The 17840-nt window shown below is 39.8% G+C and overlaps 3 protein-coding genes across 10 annotated transcripts in view; 1 reads left to right on the top strand and 2 right to left on the bottom strand.

The window, feature by feature from the left end:
- Positions 1-3388: 3388 nt before the first annotated feature.
- On the bottom strand, positions 3389-9937 carry LOC311028684 (protein adenylyltransferase SelO-like). Of its 3 annotated transcripts, none has more exons than XM_084033387.1 (20): positions 9757-9937; positions 8939-9203; positions 8722-8840; positions 8511-8639; positions 8318-8382; positions 8155-8211; positions 7584-7682; positions 7141-7208; positions 6934-7021; positions 6780-6849; positions 6438-6510; positions 6271-6354; positions 6050-6179; positions 5882-5926; positions 5717-5798; positions 5522-5614; positions 5289-5365; positions 5163-5206; positions 4923-5002; positions 3389-3734 (listed from the first exon to the last, which is right to left on the bottom strand). In XM_084033387.1, exons 1-20 carry the CDS (start codon positions 9823-9825, stop codon positions 3612-3614), a joined length of 1860 nt encoding a protein of 619 aa, XP_083889513.1. In that variant the 5' UTR covers positions 9826-9937; the 3' UTR covers positions 3389-3611. The 3 variants fall into 3 exon arrangements, 2 of the variants coding, with proteins under 2 accessions (XP_083889513.1, XP_083889514.1); XR_014598765.1 differs by having other exon boundaries at positions 3663-3734; positions 4923-4999; positions 5159-5206; XM_084033388.1 differs by having other exon boundaries at positions 8939-9937.
- A 46-nt stretch (positions 9938-9983) lies between these two features.
- pdss1 (prenyl (decaprenyl) diphosphate synthase, subunit 1) lies at positions 9984-14011 on the top strand. Its single transcript, XM_084034099.1, has 11 exons — positions 9984-10184; positions 11005-11072; positions 11305-11440; positions 11543-11670; positions 11815-11956; positions 12065-12176; positions 12417-12526; positions 12620-12700; positions 12901-13014; positions 13103-13183; positions 13286-14011. Exons 1-11 carry the CDS (start codon positions 10026-10028, stop codon positions 13424-13426), a joined length of 1272 nt encoding a protein of 423 aa, XP_083890225.1. The 5' UTR covers positions 9984-10025; the 3' UTR covers positions 13427-14011.
- Positions 14012-14074: 63 nt separating this feature from the next.
- The window catches only part of abi1a (abl-interactor 1a), a 39596-nt gene continuing 35830 nt past the window's right edge, over positions 14075-17840 (bottom strand). For 4 of the 6 annotated variants that reach the window (XM_084034093.1, XM_084034094.1, XM_084034096.1 and 1 more), the window contains 3 exons: positions 17031-17117; positions 15889-16074; positions 14075-15814 (listed from right to left, as the gene is read on the bottom strand). In XM_084034093.1, the coding sequence (XP_083890219.1) occupies positions 15639-15814; positions 15889-16074; positions 17031-17117 (449 nt within the window). In that variant the 3' untranslated portion in view covers positions 14075-15638. The remainder of the gene's footprint in view (positions 15815-15888; positions 16075-17030; positions 17118-17840) is intronic. The other 2 variants (XM_084034095.1, XM_084034098.1) reach the window with 1 other exon arrangement.

Here is a 17840-nt window from a genome sequence, read left to right as displayed (position 1 = left end):
CGAAAAAGTCAGTCAGGATATATTCATAAAAAAATATTTAAAATTGTTAAAAAGGCATACAAATCGCTCATCTCGCTTGACGCGCCTAGTCTCAGTGTAGTGAATCCAAAACAGCCATAAAAAGCCATGGTCAACTTTTTCAGGGAAAAAAAAAGTCATACTATAGCATGTCGGAAAAAAAGTGAAAAATCGACAAAATTCATAAAATGTTGTAAAAATGATGTAAAAGTCCTAACATATGCTTCTATATCGCGTGTCAATCAAAATCTGAGTGTAGTGAGTCCAAAACAGTCATAAAAAGGCTTATTCATGGCAGGCAGGCAGGTGGTTGAGTGGTTAGAGTGCATGCCGTTTACCCATGTCTGCATATATGCAACAGCCTCAGGTTCGAATCCCGGCTGGAGATCCTTTGATACATGTCACATCCCCCTCTCTCTCCCATGTTTCCTCTCTATCCACCGCTAAATACAAAGGTGTCTGCAAGAAAATAATCTTTAAAAAAAAAAGCCTTGATCATATTGTTAAAAAAAGGTCATGCTATAGCACGTCGAAAATTCACGAAAAAGTCAGTCAGGATATATTCATAAAAAAATATTTTAAATTGTTAAAAAGGCATAAAAATCGCTCATCTCGCTTGACGCGCCTAGTCTCAGTGTAGTGAGTCCAAAACAGCCATAAAAAGCCATTGTCAACTTTTTCAGGGAAAAAAAAAGTCATACTATAGCATGTCGAAAAAAAAGTGAAAAATCTATAAAAATTCATAAAATGTTGTAAAAATTATGTAAAAGTCCTAACATATGCTTCTATATCGCGTGTCAATCAAAATCTGAGTGTAGTGAGTCCAAAACAGTCATAAAAAGGCCTATTCATGGCAGGCAGGCAGGTGGTTGAGTGGTTAGAGTGCATGCCGTTTACCCATGTCTGCATATATGCAGCAGCCTCAGGTTCGAATCCCGGCTGGAGATCCTTTGATACATTTCACATCCCCCTCTCTCTCCCATGTTTCCTCTCTATCCACCGCTAAATACAAAGGTGTCTATGCAAGAAAATAATCTTTAAAAAAAAAGCCTTTATCATATTGTTAAAAAAAGGTCATGCTATAGCATGTCGAAAATTCACGAAAAAGTCAGTCAGAATATATTCATAAAAAAATATTTAAAATTGTTAAAGAGTCATAAAAATTGCTCATATCGCTTGATGCACCAAGTCTCAGTGTAGTGAGTCCAAAACAGCCATAAAAAGCCATGATCAATTTTTTCAGGAAAAAAAAAAGTCATACTATAGCATGTCGAAACAAAAGTGAATAATCAACAAATTTCATAAAATGTTGTAAAAATGATGTAAAAGTCCTAACATATGCTTCTATATCGCGTGTCAATCAAAATCTGAGTGTAGTGAGTGCAAAATAGTTATAAAAAGGCTTAGTCATATTCCCCCCCCCCCCCAAAAAAAAGTCATACTATAGCATGTCGAAAATTCACGAAAAAGTCAGTCAGGATATATTCATAAAAAAATATTTAAAATTGTTAAAAAGGCATAACAATTGCTCATCTCGCTTGACGCGCCTAGTCTCAGTGTAGTGAGTCCAAAACAGCCATAAAAAGCCATTGTCAACTTTTTCAGGAAAAAAAAAGTCATACTATATATAGCATGTCGAAAAAAAAGTGAAAAATCTACAAAATTCATAAAATGTTGTAAAAATGATGTAAAAGTCCTAACATATGCTTCTATATCGCGTGTCAATCAAAATCTGAGTGTAGTGAGTCCAAAACAGTCATAAAAAGGCCTATTCATGGCAGGCAGGTGGTTGAGTGGTTAGAGTGCATGCCGTTTACCCATGTCTGCATATATGCAGCAGCCTCAGGTTCGAATCCCGGCTGGAGATCCTTTGATACATGTCACATCCCCCTCTCTCTCCCATGTTTCCTCTCTATCCACTGCTAAATACAAAGGTGTCTATGCAAGAAAATAATCTTTAAAAAAAAAGCCTTTATCATATTGTTAAAAAAAGGTCATGCTATAGCATGTCGAAAATTCACGAAAAAGTCAGTCAGAATATATTCATAAAAAAATATTTAAAATTGTTAAAGAGTCATAAAAATTGCTCATATCGCTTGATGCACCAAGTCTCAGTGTAGTGAGTCCAAAACAGCCATAAAAAGCCATGATCAATTTTTTCAGGAAAAAAAAAAGTCATACTATAGCATGTCGAAACAAAAGTGAATAATCAACAAATTTCATAAAATGTTGTAAAAATGATGTAAAAGTCCTAACATATGCTTCTATATCGCGTGTCAATCAAAATCTGAGTGTAGTGAGTGCAAAATAGTTATAAAAAGGATTAGTCATATTCCCCCCCCCCAAAAAAAGTCATACTATAGCACGTCGAAAATTCACGAAAAAGTCAGTCAGGATATATTCATAAAAAAATATTTTAAATTGTTAAAAAGGCATAAAAATCGCTCATCTCGCTTGACGCGCCTAGTCTCAGTGTAGTGAGTCCAAAACAGCCATAAAAAGCCATTGTCAACTTTTTCAGGGAAAAAAAAAGTCATACTATATATAGCATGTCGAAAAAAAAGTGAAAAATCTACAAAATTCATAAAATGTTGTAAAAATGATGTAAAAGTCCTAACATATGCTTCTATATCGCGTGTCAATCAAAATCTGAGTGTAGTGAGTCCAAAACAGTCATAAAAAGGCCTATTCATGGCAGGCAGGCAGGTGGTTGAGTGGTTAGAGTGCATGCCGTTTACCCATGTCTGCATATATGCAGCAGCCTCAGGTTCGAATCCCGGCTGGAGATCCTTTGATACATGTCACATCCCCCTCTCTCTCCCATGTTTCCTCTCTATCCACCGCTAAATACAAAGGTGTCTATGCAAGAAAATAATCTTTAAAAAAAAAGCCTTTATCATATTGTTAAAAAAAGGTCATGCTTCATGTCAGAACTGATGCTGGCCATGAACAAGAAGCGTTAGCGATCAATAGCCTGAGCAAGAAATTTGTAGAATCGAAAAATAGTACAAACCACACCTGCACAACTGTTTAGCCAGCCGCTCTTTACATTTCCAACATGAAGCCAACGGACTCCTATGCAGACTTCATCTCCTCCAGAAAACATGGTTATCCAAACAGCTTATCCAAGACATATTGCATGAATCAAATGTTCATTATTTTGAAGATAATAGTTTATAGAAAATGTTGTATATGAACCGTTTTGGACAGTGTTAAAAATGTTTGAAAGAAAACATTGTGTACCTTGTTTTTTTGTATGACAAAGTTGAAGTAAATCATATTTCAGACATTTTTGCAAGATTCGCGGGCCGGCCTACACTCGTTGTACACACACAGACAACCTGATTAGTATTCAAATGATAAAAAAAAAACGATGAAATGCTTGCTTTATTTTGGTGTCAATACAGCATTACAGAATGTTTGATATGTACTGTATCCACAAATGGTGGATCTCAGTGGAAAGCAACATTTAACTGTCATGGACCATTTTTTTTCTTTTACCAGCATCAAGGAATTATTTAAATATACAACAAAAGCTCAGTTATGCTTTCATTTTTCTTCGCTGGACTATTTTTCCTCCATCCATGAATCTCTCAAGAGGAACAGCTGACCTTTAACCTCTTAGCCCACAGGGGAGGTCTTGCTGCATAGCCCGCCTCCTCTGCAGTCTCTTGTGTAACACAAGGAAATGACAGGATATGGTGCAGCAGCTCCACCTAGTGGGGGAAAAATGGGACAAAATTAAAATCAATCATACAAATTCTAACTGAAGTACAGCAGAAAATTACTTTGATTTTAGAAAATAAATGTGTCAATTTAATAGAGTATAAGCAGGAATACTGAAATTATAGGTAAGTGTGTGTATTAAAAATAACACAAAAAGTCAGACTACAAGAATGTCATACTAAATCATAATAGTATCCTCTTGTAAAAATACCGTAATTAAAAAAAAATATGTGAAAACTTTCCAAAGAAAAGTCGACACTTTCATCAGAAACTTTTCCAAAAAAGGGAAACTTCCATGAGAAACGTTCCCAAAAAAAGATACAATCTCATGAGAAACGTTTCCCCAAAAAAGGGAAACTTTCATGAGAAACTTTTGAGCAAGTTTCTCATTATTATATATTATATTTATTTTTGCCCCCCAAAAAGAGAAACTTTCCCCCAAAAAAGAAACTTTCCCAAAAAAGAGAAACTTTGATTAGAAACTTCTTCCCAAAAAAGGGAAACTTTCCCCAAAAAAGTCGATACTTTCATGAGAAACTTTCCCAAAAAAGATAACATTTCATGAGAAACCCCCCCCCCCAAAGAAAAAAATCTAATGAGAAACTTTTCTGAGCAAGTTTGTCATTTTTATGTATTCTATTTATTTTATGATAATCATTTTTATTTTGAGAAAGTTTCTCTTTATTTTTAGAAAGTTTCTCATTATTTTGAGAAAGAAAGACTTTCACATGGACCCCCCCCCCCCCCCAAAAAAAGAGAACATTTACAAGTGAAATTTGCCCCCCAAAAAGAGAAATTTTCCAAAAAAAAGAAGAAACGTTCCCAAAAAAAAGAGAAACTTTAATGAGAAACTTTTCTCAAAAAAAAGTTGACACTTTTATGAGAAACTTTCCCAAAAAAGATTAAGTTTCATGAGAAACTTTCCCCCCCAAAACCAAAAACTCTCATGAGAAACTTCTGAGCAAGTTTCTCATTATTATATATTATATTTATTTTGAGATAATCATTTTTATTTTGAGAAAGTTTCTCTTTATTTTTTCATTATTTTGAGAAGGAAAGACTTTCATGAGAACCCCCCCCCAAAAAAAAGAGAAACTTTCATGAGAAAGTCTGTCAATATTTTGAAATAATAAGTTGTTATTTTGAGAAAGTTTCTCCGTTAGATATCAGAGACATACCTCAGAAAAATCATTCTCCTCCGCTTTCCTGATAGCAGACTCTGCCATCCAGTTCCTCAACACATATCTAGGATTTACTTCTGTGGGATATTTAAATCAGACAAAGTTGTGGTCAAAACATCATCACATTACAGAAATCAAAGTGAATTCCTTCTAATTTCCTGTTTCGAAGCACAATGCCATGATTTACTGTGAAATGTAGAATAATCCCGTATTGATCACGTTCAAACCAACACTTACTTTTCATCCTGTGCCGACGATCCACATCACTATCATTTTCTTGTCTGAATGAAGGAAACGCATTTATAAAACTTAGGTAAGTAAACTAAGTTGAGCGAGGTGTGGCATTGACATCTTTGTGCTTACCTGATGAGCCGTGGCAGGTACATGCTGAGCCAATCAGAGAAGAGTTTGTGGGACGACAAGTCTTCAAGAGCCCACATCTAATACCAAAAACAAAAGAAATAAAATAAAAACATTGCATTAAAATCAAAATTGAACTCTTGTGTGGCGTACCTGCATACTTAAAACACAAATTAATTTTTCAGTTGGACTGACCAAACAAACAGGAATGCAACACATTGCTGCTTCAGCTCTACCTGTGTGACGTTCCTGCTGTGAAGCTGCTGGGCTGAAACTTCACTGAGCTGCCTGAAGGTCATGGTGAAGTCTGATTGGGTGTCCTCCATCATCTGGGGAGACAAACACAAATTAGATTGGGATGAAAGAAATAATAAACAAGACTGATTTAGTAGAATGAGATGAATAATGCTAATGTGTCTACTACGGCTCGCCTTAAGCAGGAAGGCAATGAGGTAGCCGTCATCCTCCTCTTCACCTAGAAGCCCCAGTTTGGCTTTAAATAGCTGATGAAACCTGAAATTCATGCATGAATAAGGCTGGAAAATAATATATAATTAAGGACAATATAAAGGATCATCATTACACATGGAGCTCACCTTATGTGGTAAATATCAAAATATCCTTTTAAAATCATTTCAGCCCTGAAAAAGATAAGAAGTTAAGTGAATCCCAAATGATTCTGTCCAAGAAAATCTTGGTAAACAAGTTAATGCAAGTCACATATTACTTAAAGGTCATGACCGTCGTCGTCATGGTGTTCTTACTCGTTCTGCTGTTTTTTCGAAAGCACAGGACTGAGAGCCGTCAGGAGCATCTCAAGGTTAAAGAGTCCCACGTTGGCCTGAGCTCCGATGCTGTATCGGCCCTCATCGTCAGATGTGTTGGGGACAAAATCTGTAACATTGAAAGCTTTGTTTGGCATTTGACGAGAGCAGAACAAACCGTTATTTCAGTGAAACACACAGATGTGCATCATTGCACACACTGGGGTTATACGACTCCATGAAGCCAAATGGTCCATAGTCGATGGTGATAGACAGGAGGCTGAAGTTGTCCGTGTTGCACACACCTGTCGTGATAAAACACAAAATAGATCAGCAGATGTCGATGCACATTTTAGGATGAAATGTTCAGGCACAACTAGGTTCTCACCATGTGCAAACCCAACCGACATCCACTGGGCAATCAGGTGTGCCGTTTCATTTACAACAGTGGAATAAAACACCTAGAAAAATGGAAATATGACAAAATGCAAAGCGTGAAACAAGGAAGTTCCTTCAAGAAAGAAAAAATACACAGTAATGTTTCAAAAAACTAAAGAAAATCATAATCAAATTATGCCTGTATTAACTCACGGACGTTAGGTTTTACAAGTTTAATTACTATTAAATTACCTAAATGTAAATGTAAAATCAATGGCAGACAGATCTTAAATTAAAACATTTAATTCAGTGAGCAAATTAATGACTACATTTTTTTCTTTACATAACTTACCAAATATTTATTTGAGTCATCTGAATTGATTGAAGAAAAATGTTCGTCAATCACAAAGTTCAACAGCTTTCTGTAACAGAACAACAACGTTACGCTACATGCTACTTGAATGAGAAGGTCTGAAAGATGAATAAGATAATGTGACCAGAATCACCTCAGGAGATCAATCTCTCCACTTTTAGACAGGATTTCTAAAGATCCAATCCGAAACCATGACTTGGCTAACCGGAGAACCACAGCTCCTGTAAAAGAATGAACACAATCCAATAAAAGACAAAATGAAAAGACAGAATGTAATGAAACCGATGACAATGAGTCATATCTGTGTTTTTATGTATTTTTTTTACATGAACCATCATACCTCGCTCCTTCTTCACATTGCCATTGTAAAACGGATCCCTCGTCACCGGCTCGTCACTTACAATTAGACTAAAACAAATTACCAGATCAGTAACAGATCTTTCAAGTGTCAAAAACAACTAAAGAACAGGTCTCATGTTCAATTTTAATGACAAATAATGTTGAGGTTTACATGTTAATGCAGTTACTGGCCTTCTGGTTCTTAAACATGTCACGGGAAATTAACATCTTTAAAGTTCTGAATTATTATGTTGCTGTGGGGGTAAGTAAACAATGAAAGCCATATGGTTTAAGTAATAGACATAACAAAAGTTATCAGTATATTACAGACAAAACTGTAAAAATGATGTGAATCCTATACAAAATATTAAGGCCTAAACCAAGCATAGCCTTTGTTATATAAACCCTGTTTGTGTCCTTCCGTCCACCCTCTGTCTCTCTCACCTGGCAGCCCTGCTGGTTGGAACACCCAGGAAATGCATGGCTTCGCTGCACAGGAACTCCCTTACAGAAGAACGGATCACAGCTCGACCATCGCCTGACCTGCATTAAACATTTCAAATTCATACTGAAATTTCAGATTCAAATCAGATGTTTCTCAATATCATTTGGTGTCGCCAGTTGGCATGGGAGTATATGAAGATTACATGTCACGACTATCCTGGCCAAAATTATTGCGATTCACAATATTATCTCCATAATCATCAAAATATTAAAACTCTTAGAATGGCAGCAAAACAGTGGAAACACTTCACCTCACTTTTTTGTCAAGAAATATGTCCAATTGCACACAGTCAAGATAGAACACATCTTTCTTTAAGAAATCGTTCTTTCTGATCATTTCTGGAACCTATTTTGGAAAATCAGGCTCTATTTTTCTCTTATTAAGCTTCTTTTTCCTCATTTACTCATGTGATGATATTCACAATTATTCTGATAATGGAAATTCACTGCAATCTACTTAAAGTGCTTTTACCATGATCTGCAATGCAAGTGTAAAAGGTGTCCAACATACCGTGAATAAGGTGTTTTCCCAGAACCTTTAAGCTGCAGTTCCCACACTTCTCCTTTCCTGTGGTACATTTATAAGGAATATAAGTTAAAGCTTTAGCTGGCGATGCACCTTGAATTCACTATTCTTTGAATACACGAGGAAACCAACTGAAAAACATCCTCACCTGTTGGTATACTGACCAAGGGAATGTGCTCGACCATCACCCAGCTGACCTGCCCAGTAGCCAAACTGATGGAGGAGTAATTTAGATGTAATTATCTTAAAGGAAATTAACAGGGAATTTCTATGACTTTGCAAATTGTACTTGATGACTTATAGGTACCGGTACAACAAACAGAAAACAAATCAATCATTACCTGATGGCCTCCGTATCTGTGAACAAGTGGTACTGATCCCGATGGCAGTCTGCCACCGCTGGCGTATTGCAGAAAATCATCTAACTGGGTTACAGCCACATCTAAGTCTAAAATCCCCTGGATGACTTCCTGTAGAGACACATTCAGATATGATGAAGTCTGCCCATTTCACTGTAAAGACTCTGTGATGCTGCTCACATTGTAACATCACCTTAGAAACGGCTGCCAGTCTTAACGGGCCTTTCAGAGGGGTTGGAATGGATTTGGAGAATATGCAGTTTTTCACTGAGCGAGCAAAGTTTCCATCGACCTCATCGATCGGGAAGGCTTCTGCAAAGACAGAAAGGATTGTGTTGTGACATTATCGCCGTCAGTGACTGTGAACACTTCTTGGATTGACCTGAAAAAACATGCAAATCACTGTTTACCCATCAGCTTCTTGCAGGACACTCTGAACTGGACCAGGTCCAGCATGAAGCTTGAAACGCTCACGTTCCACCTGGATTTGAAGCTGTGCTGGGACGTCTGGCTGCTCGATGCCACATTGTTGTGACTGTCACTGTGGCATTCATGGTTAGTGCAGAACTCCAGAGCATGCACATGTGTGAAACTGGATGCCGTCACCAGAGCAAAGACCAACACCTTGTAGGGGCTCCACATGTCAGCTGCCTGAGAGCTAGTCGACTGGAAGCACTGATGTAGTTATAGATTTAAAAATTGGTAAATTCAAATTCCCAACTGGTATTCATAACGCACATTGGTGAAAGAAGTACTCTGGCCTTACATCCTGCATTTACTCACTTAGGAGTAATCATACTATATGTGCAGTTAATATATACAGCCTTGTGATTGTTTATGAATGAATCATGTTTAGTATGCAAAATATGGAGCTACATAGTATACCTGAAGTTGTTAATACAGTGGAGCAGAAGTGTAGGTAGGAAATACTCACGCAAAGTACAGGCACCTCAAATAACACTTGCACTGATAACGGGTAAACAGCCTTCAATGTCACTGACACCTTAAATTAATGATGCATTAACATAAAATAACCTAAATCCAAGAAACGTTTATCATTTGTAAGTTCTAACTACAATGACTGGGACTTAACCTTAATGTGGTTGTGTAAATAAAACGCTTGTTCGGCATCAACACATTCCCCATGGATGAATAAACTGCTTAAAAAAAAACCAAGTTAAATGAGCTAAATATCGGCTATCCAGCTGTTAGCAATACAGCTACTTACGTTAGCCCCAAATACGGCATTACTTAAAAAAAAAAAAAAAAAGTTTAAAGAGAAACAGTCGTTTTTCATCTACCGCTGCACTCCCGATTAAAAAGTAACTTAAAAGGCATTTTATTAAAATGTTTGTCTCAACTCAACAACCATAAAAGTCTAGCGTAACTCCTTTTCACGGAACAACGTCACAAGCCGTCACCGGGGTGTCTGACTTCCGGTTCCGGTGAAGCGTAACACCAGTCCGAGGCGTTCTGACGCCCACAGTGTGGGGGAACATGGCGTGCCCCTGGCTGAGGCAGTGCCGGAGGTGGAGTGGGACTTGTACGCGCACCAGTCTATTAGAAACCTTGTGTTTTTTAAACGGCAGGTCCATGTCGTCCTCCGCGTCCTCTCTGGGGCGGCGGACTTCCCGGAGCTCCGGGCCGGGGAGCGAGGTGAGTGTCGCTGCTGAGAGCACTGGAAGGTCACCGCGGTGCTGTCAGACAGAACATGAATAGTAGTCGTTTTAAGCTAAAGGGTATCGTAACGTGACTTCACCGGCCGTGATATGTAACACTATCTATTTTATATTTCGCAAATGTCTCGCGAGATTTTTCGTAAATGAGTGTAGACTTAATTTCTGAGGTTGTTCTCGTCTCCTCACAACTTCCTCAGCACACTTAAAGGTCAACCTGCTTGTGAAATAACAGATACATTCATCTACTTCGTCCTTTACTGAGCTAACTGTCCACCCTTAAGTCCAACCGATGTCCTGTCAAGTTCCCTCCATTTAGATCAGGGGTTTCATTCATTCATCTTCACGTGTGTTACTCCACATGCATTTGTGTTTATCCATCTTTGTTCAGCTTGTTGTGCTTCTATCTGTATGTGTATTTCTATCTGCGTGTTAGGTAGATCTTGGAACTTGTGCAGGTACAGTGAGAGAAAACGTCCTTGTATGTGCAACACAATCTCCAATAAAGCTGATTCAGATTTCAAATAAGTAACTTTTATGAATGCATAAATGCGTAAAAACTACAAGCCACCACCACCCTCAAATAATTGTAAACCAGAAACCAAAATCAGGAGCTCGATTTTATTTTTCATCTTGATTATTTGCATTTTATCTCAAATTTTGTTTCTTTAAAATTGACGCATGTAATGTACTAACAAGAGGTCCTATACATTCCATATATTCTATATATTCCAAGCCTAAAATTATTTAAATATAGAAAGTGTAAAATCCTTTGGTATCTTGTCCTTTTGTTCTTTCAGGGGCGGCCATCAGCACAACCAACACAGATTCACCCAAATACTTTAAACTGTACCACATCTCTCCCCAGGTGAGTCGTCTTTGACTATCAACAGTATTTTTTCCATATAATTATAATTGTCATCAAACACCAACAGACAATTTTTAGCATGAAATAGTTGTAGTACTTTTTTTGGTGTGTTTTACCCCAGGAAAAGTAGCAGTTGTAGTGGTAACAGTTGGTTATCCAGCATATTTCCTGTTTTTTCTAAATGTGGTTCTGTGTTTGACAGCTACCGTTTGTGGTCTCTCTCTCTCTCCAGAGCCCATTCACGGTGGCTGAATCCCACACTACAGTCTCGCTGTTGCAGAAAGAGCGTACACAGTGATGTGAAGCTAAAGGACCCCTTCACATTAGCCCAGAGAGATTTGACAAACTTCTATGACGACATCAGAAAGGTACGTTTACAAGACAGAGCGTGTGCTCGTGTTTTACTTCTGTGACACAAGTAGATTTTGATTGAAATAAAATGCATGAATTTCTATCACTCTGCCTCACAGGAGCTATTGTCCAAAGAGGAGCTGAAGTCTCTATGCGACTACTACTTCGATGGAAAGGGCAAGGCCATCCGACCGCTGATAGTTATCCTGATGGCCCGGGCACTCAACATGCATAGCAACAGATCTGGGTACACAGTTTTTACTGTTTACTGCTACCATTTACAAGATGCACCACACCCTGTGATAACTCTTACATCATTACATGAAGCATAATCCAGGGTTTTATTTCATCTCACGTTCTGCAATCTGTCGTCTGTCTTTGACCTCTGTAGAGATTTGCTCCCGGGGCAGAGGACCATAGCTATGATCACAGAAATGATCCACACCGCCAGCCTGGTGCACGATGACGTCATAGACGGATCAGATAAACGTAGGGGAAAGAGAACCATCAACGAAGTTTGGGGTGAAAAAAAGGCAAGGGACATTAAATTGGCAAAAAACAAAACAAAACGTATTTACAGTTGTACCACTTCATTATTACTCTTTTAAATATATTAATATCATTTTTCCCCCCTCATCCAGGCCATCTTGGCTGGAGATTTCATCCTTTCGACTGCCTCTATAGCCATGGCTCGCATCGGTGACAACACGGTTGTAAAAGTGATGTCCCAGGTGATGGAGGATCTGGTGCGAGGTACAGCAATCAAGCTGTTCATGTGATTTTGCCATATCAGTCAGTAATAGTCCATGTCGCATCGGCTAACACAGACAGGGTGCGATTAATGACCTATAATGCAGCCGGCCACCAGGGGGAGATAAAGATGTCTCAGCATCACTTCTGGGGAGCTGTCATGTCATACATCCTTTATACAGTCTATGGTAGGAAGCCAACGTCTACGTCCATTAACAAGCTCCCTAATCTCTGTGCTTCCAGGTGAATTCATGCAGCTGGGCTCCAAAGAGAACGAGAACGAGCGCTTCAAACACTACCTGGAGAAAACCTTCAAGAAGACGGCGAGTCTTATTGCAAACAGTTGTAAAGCAGTATGTACGTTCTATTTCACACAAATATCCCAGAGTTGAAGAAAAGCAGTGGTTTTCTAGACTTAACGTGTTTTTGTTCCCTTTTTATTCAAGGTATGCGTCCTGGTAAATTCTGATCCTGAAGTCCACGAAATAGCCTTCAAGTATGGGAAGAATGTTGGCATTGCATTTCAGGTAATTTCTATAGTTTTCAACTCCTTACCAGCTAAAGAATGTCAGCCATCTGTAGTTTATTTGATACCAAAGCTCCATTAAAAATGATGTGAAACCCATTTACTTCTCGGTACATTTGGTTTTTATCCAAAACATAATGGTGTGTAGAAATATCAATGATATAAAATGCTTATGCGCGTTAATTTTTGACTGCGTTGCAGCTGGTGGATGATGTCTTGGACTTCACATCAGGAGCCAGTCACCTGGGGAAGCCCTCGGCTGCCGATCTCAAACTGGGCTTGGCCACTGGGCCCGTCCTGTTTGCTTGTCAACAGGTGAGATCAACATGCGCATTAAACACAGAAGCACACCATGCAACACCGTCTGCTGCCAGTCTTTACCCTGATGTCTTTGTCTTTCCAGTTTCCTGAGCTCCATGCACTGATCATGAGACGTTTCAGCGTTAAAGGAGACGTAGAGCGAGCCTGGCAGTACGTCCTTCAGGTATGACTGATGATTAACTGTAAATCAAATTCAAATGTACAGATTAAAATCGGTTAAATGCTACCTCAACTCCAACGATGTGACGACTCCTCCTCGTTCCAGAGCGACGGTGTACAGCAGACCAAATACCTGGCCCAACGCTACTGTGAAGAAGCCATCCGACAGATCAGTATGCTGAGGCCGTCGGCAGAGAGAGACGCCCTCATCAGGATCACAGAGATGGTGCTTACCAGAGACAAATGATCCAGACTTCACTTCAAGGAAGCAACCTGTGGAAGAGCAACTCGCTCTGCCTTCCTGCGTTGATCTCCCGCTGAGAGAAGCGAGGGGAGGTGGGTAGGGGAGGAACCCCTGGTGCTGCTGAACTTCCAAACACACTCGGTTCTTAAGTGCAAATCCTTTCGGTTCAGATTTCCCTGAATGCCATCAACGGAGATCGTTTGGAAATAATATGAACTTGCATGAATGGGTGACGCTGGAAACGGCAGCTCCAACCCTTCACTTCATTCTGTACTGGACTGCAACATCCTTCCACGCTTGAAACTAGCCAACGTTGACTGAGTTTGTTACACACTGGTGTTGTGCCGTCACGACACTGTGATGTCTGTTTAATTCCAAACGCAATGGAAGTGAAACATTATCATTGGTGTTTTTGTCTGGATCTTTTACATTTCAAGATCCGTCCACACCTCGGAGGCCAACGGTCATTTGTCTTTTTGACTCGTGAAATGTTATACGGTTACTTATTTAATGCAAAGTGCCCTGTAACGAAGGCCTTAACATATTTAACAACCACGTGCTCAATAAATCTACAATCATCTTTTTTTTTTTTAAAGCCAAGTCTTCTCCTTTTTGATTCCCTCCAAGTGACCACACCATACATGTTGTACATAGAATTGTTTATTATAAAAGACTGTACATTAATTTTTCAATCAACATATTATATGTACAAATGAAGGGCAGACAGAGATAGATTTCAATATTTCTACCCACGAAATTAAGCCGGAAGAGGGTTTTGTTTTTTTATTTTTCGAAATGTCTAAAGCAAGCGGGCAAAAAAAAAAAAAGGCATAAGCTGCAGTATCCTGAAATGGTAAAAAAAATTAGTCATTAGGTCATGTTTGTTAGGTTGTATGTTTGAGGGCCAAAAGACAAAATACAATGTTATCAAGATGATTACTAGACCTGAGTGACAGCTGATTTGACTGGAGTTAAAATATGTACACCTGTGCAGCCCAGAGGATGTCATGTTCAGAGCGTTGGACATGGTCCTTGAACCCAGAGAGCAGGTCACGGTTGCTTTGTGAAGGCTGAGGAGGTATTTTAGTTGTTTATTGGTCTACATTACATCTGGATTGTGACATGGCAGTGTGAGGCACGACGATCCCAGCACGGTTACCACTGCACGCTTACTGCCGTCTATCGGAAGCATAGTCCCATTATTGCCGGTTACCAATGGATCCTACAGATTTGATGTGGATTAGTATAAAGTTAATAACAGTGATATGACACAATCTTAAAATGCTTCGATAATAAGCCCCAAAAAAAATGGAATGTGTTCTCTCTCGAAACGAATTCAAATGCATGAAAAAGCACTTAATTTTTTTATGATTTTTAAGTCCGCATGCAAATTGGCATTTAGGAGGGTGAGACCACGGGGAAGCCTGGAAATTCAAAGTTCAGTGATTTCAACAGTATAACAAAAATTAAAAAAGGTGAATACATTTACAACATAATGGAAGCATAATGGCAATAAACTTAAGATTACATTATATCTCAAAATTTGCATGCTTTAACGCCAAGACTGTTTTTTTTTAAAGGAGTAATTGTCTTTGAAATATCATATACATTACTTAAATTTGTAAATTATCGTCTTATTTAATGAATAATCCTCGCGGAGTCGAGTAGGGCGCCACTTAATTAAAACTATCATAAGAATCGACATTCACTGAATTCACATTACAGAAACCCAAGTGGCTGCAGCTCACATTATATACAACGGACAGTACAAACGCTTCAACTGAAGGTGTTTAACGTGACGTTAACAATTTATTTGTTCCATCTAAACCTAATACTCTTTTGTTCACAAAAAGGATTCAGCTCTGAATCATGAATACAATTTTTTTTTTGTCCAGGCAAGATGATGTCGTACATCCTTCAGCTGTGTGACCATCGTCTTTGAGTTCAACCGGCGTGAGCGTGTGCAGTCCAATTCTCTAGAAGGTTTTTTACATGTTCCATAAATGTCCCCCACCCCGCCCATATAACACCAAAATAAACTAAATAGATATTACTTTTCATTTTATTTGCAATCGGTAAGGGAAATAACATTCTGTCATATCAAAAAAGGGGATCATACGGGTTATGTCTCACGAGTCGAGACTGCGGCGGTCAGTCTCAGTGGATTATGATATGACTGAATAAATAGACTTTACTGTTACTGCGAGGTTTCCTGTCAGTCGGCGTAGTGCATGATGGACTCCACGTAGTTGCCGGGGAACAGTCCCGTGACGCCGCCGGAGACGCCCTCATACCAGCCGTCGTCGTTCTTCTTGATGACGTAGATGATCGCCCCCTCCATGAAGCTCAACTCGTCGTCCTTGTCCTTGCTGTAGTCGTAGATGGCCACCACTGAAAACGGAATTCAGATTATTAGTGAGCATTCGACGTGGAGACTTTATCCCCAAGATTGGTTGTGCTCAAACCTTTCTCAACGTAGTTCTTGGGCGCCCACTGTGGGTCTCCGTCGGCGTAGGGGTCGCTGTACTGCACGACGGCAGCGTCCTCCTCCTCGTAATCAACCGGAGGCGGCGGCGGAGGCGGAGGGGAGTCGTCGAACAGGGGCAGGTCATCTGGGGGCGGAGGGGGAGGTGGAGTAGGAGTGTCTGCAACTGTTGGGACGGACGCGGAAAGTGAGATTTCCCAGGTTCAAAAAGGTCAAAGATCGGTTCTGTATGAGTGTGGTGCTGGAGAGGGCGGCGGCGGATTCATGCAGAATTAATGTGTGTGTGTGTGTGTGTGTGTGTGAGGACGGTGTTTGAATATTAAATTCACCAAGCAGGCTGCATCACTGTTAGGATCACTTGATACTGTATGTTTAAGTGCACAGGATTTATAAACACGCGACAGATCTGATTATTACATGCCGTGTCATGCTATTAAGTAGGTTAGAGGTTTTTGTGACAGCATCCATATTGGTAGATTTTTAACGTTTTTAATTCCCATGGTATCAAACACTATAAGTCATAATCCACCTATTCACCACAGAAATCTAAAGTAGAAATAAAATGTGTCCTCAACTATAATACTTGACTGTAACGCAGGTTTTGTTCCAGCAGGGGGCAGCAAAGAGACCCATCGTCTCCAGTTCTGTTCTGCAGAAACCTTAAGGCTATTTCACCCCCTAAACATTATCATTCACCTCAGCTCAACCCTGCAGTGCTACATTCAGCATACGAATACCGAGCTGCACGAATATAAATCCCTAAAAACAGTAGGTGGCGGCCTCAACTATCTCATTCACTTCCCCGCTGCACATATTTCAGAGAGATAATACTTCTGCCAAGAAAGCGAGCTATGTATCACACCTCTGTTGCTACTAAGAAATGGCAACCGTGTAGTTTAATGGCTGACGAATCAGTCTCCAGATACAGCTACTTAAAAAGTTAGCCTAACCGTGACGGACTCTAATGAGACACATTCCTGCAAAAAGGATGGTATTAATTGGTCTAAAACAGACAGACGGGAGGGAGAGGATGAACAAGCACAATGCATGCTGGGTGTTCTGGGAATGGGGTTAGCTGGCAAAGTTAAAGGGAGGAAAGTATGTCTTAGCCTCTTCACTTACTGCTCTCCTGCATCCTGGCCACAAAGCCAGTCAGAGGTATCTGTGGAGTCAGCTGTGGCATGGGAGGAGGAGGAGGAGCGATAGACACTGAAAGCACAGCAGAGGAAAGACAGAAAGGCACACATATTTAAGAGAGGGTGAAAAAAAAAAGACAAAGAAGAAGAAGAGAAAAGCCCATCAGTCACCGAGAACGTATAGAAGTCTATCCCAAGCGAACAACACGGACACAAACACACTGCAAGGATTGTGAGCTCGTACACGTCGGATGAAAACAGAGTGATGTGCAGCAGAGACAGATCGAGAGCTGAAGGGCTTCGTCAAATTAATTAACCTGTCGACTCAGAGGAACTTTACTACCAAATTATTTATATATATATATTAGAGAAGGTTTTAAAAATGATCGAAACAGATTCATTAATTCAACTGTCCATAGCTGCAGCGTCTCCACAGATAACACACAGCTCCAGTGACATGTGAGTGTGAGGAGATTTCCCGTGGTATCTGGGGGGGGGATGACCTCTGGATTAGGTTTGATTTTTTGTCAATCTGACAGCTCCCACTCCTGGCTTTAAAGTGAGGGCTACAGATGGCCAGCAGGAGGCGCTGTTTAACCTGAACTCAAATCCCAGGCTAGCCTTGCTGAACTCCCCACAGATCTGTTGGAGTTATGTGGAGTACTTTGATTTAGGGCTGCACAAATAATCTAAAAAAAGAACACTTTAACGCCAGGTGTAAACGCACGCCGGGCAGCTTTGTGACCGGAATGCGATCGGCCACATCTGGAAGTGGTCTGACTCGCGTTACCTGATC

This window comes from Eutrigla gurnardus (genome assembly GCF_963514095.1).
Source record: "Eutrigla gurnardus genome assembly, chromosome: 18".
In the NCBI taxonomy this organism is placed as follows: domain Eukaryota; kingdom Metazoa; phylum Chordata; class Actinopteri; order Perciformes; family Triglidae; genus Eutrigla; species Eutrigla gurnardus.
Note: the sequence above shows the minus strand (reverse complement) of the source record. Positions and strands in the feature narration are given on the sequence as shown.